Source organism: Apostichopus japonicus, chromosome 22, assembly GCF_037975245.1.
Source record: "Apostichopus japonicus isolate 1M-3 chromosome 22, ASM3797524v1, whole genome shotgun sequence".
NCBI classification, from domain to species: Eukaryota; Metazoa; Echinodermata; class Holothuroidea; order Aspidochirotida; family Stichopodidae; genus Apostichopus; species Apostichopus japonicus.
Genome location: NC_092582.1, coordinates 11543163 through 11552021, shown reverse-complemented (window position 1 = coordinate 11552021; position 8859 = coordinate 11543163). Strand labels below are relative to the sequence as shown.

Sequence of the window (8859 nt, the reverse complement as noted above, 5' to 3'; positions counted from 1 at the left end):
CAAACACCATGGATATGTATGCTCTACTGACATATTTCTCCCCTTGCATCTTTACAAACAGTAGACCAGGAATATGTGACTACACATTCCTGGATGTAAGCTTTTTACTTGCTATAGGCTTATACAGATTACACTTAGCATTACCATTAAGTAAAGGCCAACAACGTTGCACTTAAAATATCTGACATCATTGCCTTCTGTTTACATGCATATGGTGTTATAATTATTTTACAGTTACGCACATTACTAACAATTTCTTTAAGGTGTGGTGCATTCCTCAGCCAAAACAAAGGAAAGTAACTTAATTAAGATACTCTATTTAGATACACTCTACTCACGTTCACTGCAATTCAGCCCGCATTCTGTATACAAAGTCTGTATAATAGGTTACACTGCTTCTCTTCCTAAAGTCTGAATGAATTGAATTTCCCGCCCAGCGCGTCTGTCGCGTGCCTTACCTCATGAATATGGATGTTTCTTGTCTTGTCTTTCATCGAAGTCAGTCAATCATGCATACTAAGCTGTTGGAAGATAGATCAAGTAACCCCTGTACGTTCTGCGTATCTTTTCTTGTGGTTGTCAATGGGTATATTTTGGGATATATGCACTCCACGGCAGTGCTAGATCAAACAGCTGGATCATTTCTATTAGCGGCAAATGATAATTTTCTCCGCTTCAGATTGAATTGCAGATTGAAAACTGAATTGAATATTTCAAGATGAACAGTCGACGTTTCGAGATAAAAAGGCTCCAAATTTCGAGGAAGCTGAAATTTCAGAAACAAAATGTCAGCTGAATTTGAAGTAAAAGTGTCGCCCAATCCCCATGTTTATCTTCTAACCGTGCAAATAGTTTACGTCATTGAAACCGGCACTCCTAATTGGTCCAAAGTGGTACCAGTAATTATTATAGGACAGTATGATACATTGCCGCGATGAGACGAGACGGGAAATAAGGTTGCTAAATGCCGATTATTCGTTCCAAATGAAACAAGGAAAGTTGTGGTGTTCAGAGATTTAGTTGAAGCCGGTAGGCATTTATTTTGGAGTTAATATTGAGTATGTTTATAACTTCTCATCAAAAGATATCATACGGAGAGGCGGTTGTACGTGCGTGACTTCGGTCAGCCTACAGATAAAAATAGTATTACTATCAAGATACTACACCTTGCTATATATGACTAGGCCCGTAGTACTACGCCTAGTTATTGCCCATACTATAGGCTTGGCCATAGTTTAAGTAACATTACATATTGAGGAAGGTAGGACTAGGCCTAACGTTAGGACTATACTTATTGCGAACTTGTGAACTAGTGCTAGTATAGTATAAAGTTGCGGTAGGGATGTTTGCCTACAAAACTAGTGAACTAGCACTAGTAGTAGCGCTAGTAGTACTTAACATGGACACTGCGTAGTTCGGACACCTAAGCATATTAAACACCCCAAAACTATAACTTCCTTTTATTGACAAATATGTAAGTGCTTGCTTGCACACGGGTCATTTTGGAGAGAAAATAACTGTAGCTTCGTACTTTTTGGTGAAATTTGGCTCTTCCTGTAGGTTGTCATGGTGAAATCGTTTATTTCTTAAGGGTGTCCGAACTTCGCAGTGTTCCGAACTTCGCAATACTGACTATAGTTAGTAGCAGCTAGTAGTAGCTAGCACGTATTTGCGGTGGGGGGGGGGGGTTAGGTATACAATTCCACAGGTAACATTAGTGTTAGCCGCACTTAATATGCATGGTTAAAACCAAACAATGGCGTAAACAAGTTTGTTACAAGGCCGTGGCTATTCTTACGACTAGTAACAATTATATAAACTATTCTTACGACATCGGCGAATTCAAAGTAAATAAAGCAACTGCGCATGAAGTAGGGGTAACCCTAACTCTAACCCTCAATCCAACCCTAAACCTAACCCTAACCGGAAATTATTGTTACTCCTGGTCGTAAAAATAGTACTCCTAGTCGTAAAAATAGCAACTGCGCATGCGCAAAAGGGAATTATTGTTACGACTAGTCGTAAGAATAGCCACTTTGTTGTTACAAATACTAGGCTGATATCAATATTTTCTTTCATTTATGTTATCACTAAAGATGTGGTACTTGTGGATAAAGAGGATGAAGCAGAGAGATCAACAAAGATTCTCTTGTACCTCTCATTGAAATGGAGCCAAACACAGCTGTCATAGTGTTGTAGAGAGATGGGATGTGGGGTAAGTGACAATTTAGCTCCAACCTATCCAAAATATTCTGTTGACATGAATAATCAGCAGTGTATCGAAATGTGTGCATACAAAGTTGGGGGATCTTTTTGACGAGTTTTACTCAAACACACTATGCCTACATTAGTTCATGGGAAGGATTTCCCCAATCCCTTCAAATATAACATTTGAGGTGTCCCGGCCACATCGCAGATTCCCCCTTAGTTGACAGGAGAGTAATTTTACTTTTGAAAGACGTTTCAACTATGCTGTTAACTTGGATGATTCTTAAACAATCTTTAACTATCAAACATGTGGCCTGAACAATTATAGGTTGAAGGGAATCACCTCTTGAAAATTATAAGTGGATTTCCCAAGGTCTTTGAGTATCCCCGGCGAAAATTTCAAACAAACCAGGACTTGGAAGTACAATACTCATATTACAAAAAAAGAATAATGAAAGGTCTGTATAGGCCTATAATTTATGTTATGTAAGCTCTGATTATGAACCTCTTATATTCATTTCAATTTTCAAGAATACTTGTATTTTGTTTTCCACACCTAATTTAAAGCTCAGTCATCTTGTCAGTTCTTCAGAAAAGTGCCAGTGGTTGCTGTTTTAGCCAAATGCAGTGTCAACATACCTGAATGCAGGAGATCATTGGTCAACATAGCAGTTGCTAACATGATGGTATGTACATGGGTAAGTATTTTTATTTTATCATATCATGATTTCAGATGAATTTTATATATACAATAACATGTTTGTAAACATTGATATATTGAGACTTGTAAGCAGTATATGTTTATGCCCAATTGATATAAAATTTACATGGTCAACCCATGTTAAGAATAATCTGTTCAGGTCGAGTATCCGCAACATGTTTCAATTTTCCTGCTTAAAGGCATGATTGCATATTGTAATGAACTTGAAAGCATTTCAATGTACACATGTACAGAAGTTTGAGATAATCCCTACCAAGAAGGTACGTATGCAGCTCTACTGAAGTGAGCTGTATGATGTCAAATTGTAGTTAGGAGCTGCCGAATTAAGATGTTAAATGCATGTTGGTGGTGAAAAGTACTTTCATTAAGGTAAAAGTTGAGCTGTTGACCTCACTGCAAGAGTAATCTAAGAGGTCTGTCTGTGTGTTCAAGGGGTGACCAACGGCTCTAGATAAACAGATAGTAGATAGATAGATAGTCAACTTTATTGAATCCCAGAAGGAAATTACGTATCTGCGGTGAGCAATACAATGAATATGGTACAAAATACAAAGAACATTGATACAACGAATGATAATATACAACAGTTATATGCAGTCTAAACAAAGTATGCACTAACTAGATCCAACGGCGCACTAAGTGGGACGGCCAACCCCCCCCCCCCCCGGCCACCTCGTGAAGTTCTTGTTGTGAACATCAATGGCAGTGCCTATAAACAAAGAACGATGTCTATATATGTGTGTGACGTCAGCAACCTCAATCTACCGCTACGAGCAATGATGCGGCTGGTTAGATGATTGTGCAATGGGTGACTGAGATCTTTCCACACGGACAGCAGCTTGTCTCGTATACAATTCTCGTAGACAGAGGCCACTGACAGCAGACTTTTCCTAATAATTTTACCAGCACGTTTAATAACAACATCCAGAACCTTTATGCTGGTTCTTCCTGCATTACCTCCCCAGCAAGTAATTCAATAGGTCCACACACCACAGATAATGGAGTTATAGAAGATGGCGAGAATATCTGGATCTATATTAGAAGAATTCAGCTTACGTAAGCAGTATAATCTTGGTTTTGGCCGTTTTTCAACATAATCTATGTGTTCACCCCAATTTAATTTATCATCAATTATAAACCCCTAAATATTTGTAACTACTAACCATTTCAACAATACTACCTTAAATTATCACATCGTTTGCTAATACCTTACTGTATGTCTAGTTCTAAAATCAATTATAATCTCTTTGGTTTTAGTTACATTTAATTCCAAATAGTTTTCATCTCAATAATCTACAAATCTGCTAATCTGTTCAAGGTACATGTTATGGTTGCCATCAGAAACCAAACCAATAAGGGCAGTGCCATCAGCTAATTTCACTAAGGGACAGTTAGGGTTTGTTGAATGAATTTCAGATGTGTAGACAGTAAACAGAAATAGTGCTAGAACTGTAACCTGTGGGGCACCAGTACTGCAATGAGTCATATCGGAATGAACGTTATCTCCTAGTTGAACATACTGCGAGCAGTTGTTAAGATAGTTTAAAACCCACCCTACGAGTGATTTAAGTAAACCCTCCATATAAGAAAGTTTTTCAGCTAGAATGAATGGCTGAATGGTATTGAACGCTGAGGAGAAGTCGAAAAACATTATGCAAGCTGATCGACACCTTGCCAAACTTTGTTTGTTCAAGGTGAGAATACAGATTGTCTAATGAATATATTGCGTCTTCAGTACATCAATTCTTACTGTAGGCGAATTGTAATGGGTCCATACGACAAGATATTAAAGACTTAAAGAGAATTTAGGACTAAACGCTCACAGGTCTTCATGGCAACCGCAGTTAAAGCAATAGGTCGAAGATCATTCCTGCACGAGATTATTGGCTGTTTTGGGCACAGGGATGATACATGACTGTTTCCAAATAGATGGAATGGACTGTGTAGTGAAACACATATTGAAGATGTAAGTAAATATAATACCAGCTCACTGACTTGTGCAATCTCTAAGCACTCGGGGGGGGGGGGGGGGATAGATTATCAGGGCCATGAGCCTTAGATGGAATAATCTTTCTAAAATTATGCCGAACTTCCTCTTCAGTGACTGTTACAAAGGGTGCAGAATTTGTGAGAATTTACACATAGGAGGTTGTCAACTCTGGTCGAAAAAATCATGACAATCAAAACGGCTGTAAAATGTATTCAAAGCATTAGCATAATCAAAAGAAATATTAGGTAAGACACTACGTTTGTTGTCGTTCACAGACCCACTCATTAATCGCAAACCGTCCCATACACGTTTCATGTTATTGCCAGTAAAATGATCTTCAACCTTTTCCTTATAAACCTGTTTCTCTTTCTTAATTTCTCTATTCAATTCTTTCTGTATCCCTTTCAGTTCTTCTTTATTGCCTCTACCAAACACCCCCTTCTTACGGTTAATGATCCCTTTAATCTCTTTGGTAATCAAGGCTTTATTATAAGAAAAACGTTTAACCCTTTTTAGTTGGTATAATAGTGTCCTCACAAAAGTGGATATAGGCACTGATTGTATCTGTGAGCTCATTCAAGGTGGATTCAGTGAAGACATCCAGGACTGTTTCTCCAAGGCAATCCTGCAGACATTCCAAACCTTCTTCAGACCACTGCTTTGTATTGACCACTTCTGTTTTTACGTCCATGGTTTTACACATTGAACGATAGGCTTGTATTTACGTGTCAGCTAGGAGGATGAGATTATGATCAGCTTCACAGAGTTTAGTCCTGAATAGAGTGGCAGTGTAAGCGTCTTAGACATTTGAATAGCACAAATCAAGAATAGCAACTCCAACAACTTACAAGGGTCGGACAATTGACATGTAGGTAGAATTGAGGGCCAGATCTCTTTAATGAGCCATGATTAAAATCTCCATTTACAAAGATGAAAGCATCTGGGGCTGCCACTTGGAGATCATGAATAGCTGCACTGAATTCCTCAACACCGGCTTTAGCGACAGACTTATCCGGGTTGTAAATAGTGCAATAAAGTACATGCGAGAATTCATGTGGTAAATAAAATGGTCTGATCGAAACAGTCATAATTTCAAGGTTAGGTTTGCATGAATATTTTTTTTTGATGAAAGTATTGTTTGGATGACACCATCTATCGTTGTGTTGGTAGATCGTGGGTTTTCTTTTTGCCCGCCTCCTTCATATCCCAATCACACCTGAGCAGTTTGAAACCATCAATATTAACATGTTCTATCACTATTAATGCTAGTTAACCATGTCTCCGTAAACGACATCAGATTAGCATTACGAAAATCTGCTATGTAGATAGGATTTGCTTGAAGTTCATCAATTTTATTGATGAACTTCAAGCAAGTTCTATCTACCTAGCAGATTTCCGTAATGCTAGTAATGCTCTACTGTCGAATGCAGTGTATCACTACTGAAAAAGATTTAGATCACCAAGGTTGATATCGGTTAGTGTGTGATTATATAACCAGAAAGCCAATGGGCTTATTGTGATTCCTTGCCAATTGAGATTATAATCCCAAGCTTTCGTCATTGTTGATTAAATTGATCAGCAAGGTTCTTTCACTGACTGTGGACCTCTCTACTAAATATGTTAACTTACCATGTTTACAAGCTATTTTTAGCAAAAATCAACTCAAGCCCTGCCCACTAATAAATGTTCATAATACCACATTGAACATACATTATCATGTACCCGCTATCTACCAACTCCTTCACACAGAGTATGATTCAATTCTGAAAATGTTTACATTTGACCCTGTGACCTCATTAATATTCTTGATATGTGCACCAAAATCAATGGGGCTCTGACTTTCGGTTGCGGAGTTATAAGCATTTGAAGATTTTTACGTTTGACCCTGTGACCTCATTATTGTTCATTAGATGAGCACCAAAATCAATAGGGTTCTTATACTCACTATGGCGCATAAATGTTTCAAGTATGACTTCAATCCAACTTCTCATTGTCCAGTTACCGTATTGACAAGCTATTTTAGTAAAAATCAACTTAAGCCCCGCCCCCTAATACATATGCATAATATCAACTTGAACATATGTTACCATGTACCCACTATCTACCAACACATTAATACCAAGTATGAATAAATTCTGACTTTCGGTTGCGGAGTTATTAGCATTTGGAGATTTTCACATTTGACCCCGTGACCTCATTATTCATTAGATGAGCACCAAAATCAATAGGGTTCATCTACTCACTATGGCGCATCTATGAACCAAGTATGACTTCAGTCCAACTTGCCATTCTTGCGTTATCATGTTTACGAGCCAAGGGCGTCACATACACACACACACACGCATATATATATATATATATATAAATATATATTTATATAAATATATATGTGTGTGCGTGTGTTTTGCCATCTGCAACATTAAAACATTTCATGCTTTCAAGAAATCAACTCCTATCACATTTTAATGTGCTGCTTATTTGATCCACCAGAAGGATCGACTAATACAACATCACTATGTGCTCCTCTTATGTAAACTGTTATGATAATAGTCGTAACCGATTTCAATATCCAGAGTTTGAAAATCTGAACGATATGAGACATCAATTAATATAAAACTACCCAGCTGTCTTAAGCGCAAGATAATATTTGATCGTGATAACCCGACATGATTTACACGTTCATGATGTTTGCACGAAGGTCTCGGTGAAATAATTTACGTGCACGTGATGGACTGAGGGTATATGTTATTGCAAGGAATGACATTGAGTAACGTAGTCTTGTCAACTATTATAGGCAGTGGCATAATTCAAGCCAGGTTATACGACTATGCGTTTCATTCCAATAAAATCCTTTTTGGAGAACTTTTTCTCTCTCTCTCTTTATATATATATATAACCATTAACGTGTCGAGTACGAACCAAAAGGAAATTGTTAGAGTTGGCAATGAACATGCAGCTGCGGTGGAGACGGTTGAGAGAGAGGGAAGGGGTTGTCACGGTTACATCTCTATATTCCGACGTCTCTGTGTTCCGACGTCTCTATGTTCCGACAATTTTTTTTTTTACTGTAATTTTGTCTGACAAAAGTTTTTGACCAACATGTTTTCGGACCAAAATTATTTTGGACCAAAACTTTTGTTGACTCTAAAAAAAAATATGACCAAAATTTTTTGGGGACAATCACTATTTGGGTCATAACAAACTTTGGGCACTTTTTTTTTCGTGAAAAGAGTTTGGTGCGTCCAAAAAATTTGAGTCCCCAAAGAAGCCATGTCAGAAAAAATGTTGGCCCAAACAAATTGAGTCCCCCCCCCCCCCCCAAAAAGAAAAATTTGGTCCGAAAAATGGAGGACCAAACAAACTGAGTCCCCCCAAACAAAATCGGGTCCGAAAAAATGTTGGTAAAAAAAATTAGAGTCCAAAAGAATTGACGGAACATAGAGACGTCTGAACATAGAGACGTCGGAACATAGGGATGTCACCGCCACAGGACGCGGGACTATAAGAAGCGTTGTCTGCTGTCGGATAGTTTTCAGGAAACACTGTGGTTGCACTCACAAAGCAAACTTACGCACCACACTACGCCTCGAAGCGGCCCGACCCGCGCCCCTTCAGAAACGCAGTACTTTTCATCATATCTTTTCTCACAGACAACCGGCAATATAAATAAAACAACAAGTGTACTGTTCCTTGTATACGCGTCTTTTGGTTTATTGTTCGTTTTCGTTACAGACATTCAAGAAATGTAGAAAACGTTAAACTATCAAAATATTTCATATTACTTTAACCGTTCTGTCTGTTTGGATGTTGTACCACTTTCCCACTTTCAATATTGCTGACAAACGTGTTGGGGGGGGGGACACTGAAATTATAATAAATAATAATTGTATTGTTTACACTACAATCAAATAACATCTGATAAGATACATACAAAATGTTC

At 38.0% G+C, this 8859-nt stretch overlaps 1 protein-coding gene across 1 annotated transcript in view; it reads left to right on the top strand.

Moving 5' to 3' along the window:
- Window positions 1-2095: 2095 nt before the first annotated feature.
- Window positions 2096-8859, top strand: part of LOC139963516 (3-keto-steroid reductase/17-beta-hydroxysteroid dehydrogenase 7-like) — a 33889-nt gene continuing 27125 nt past the window's right edge. Inside the window, exons 1-2 of the mRNA XM_071964349.1 lie at window positions 2096-2215; window positions 2776-2906. Coding sequence (XP_071820450.1) covers window positions 2209-2215; window positions 2776-2906 — 138 coding nt within the window. The 5' untranslated portion in view covers window positions 2096-2208. The remainder of the gene's footprint in view (window positions 2216-2775; window positions 2907-8859) is intronic.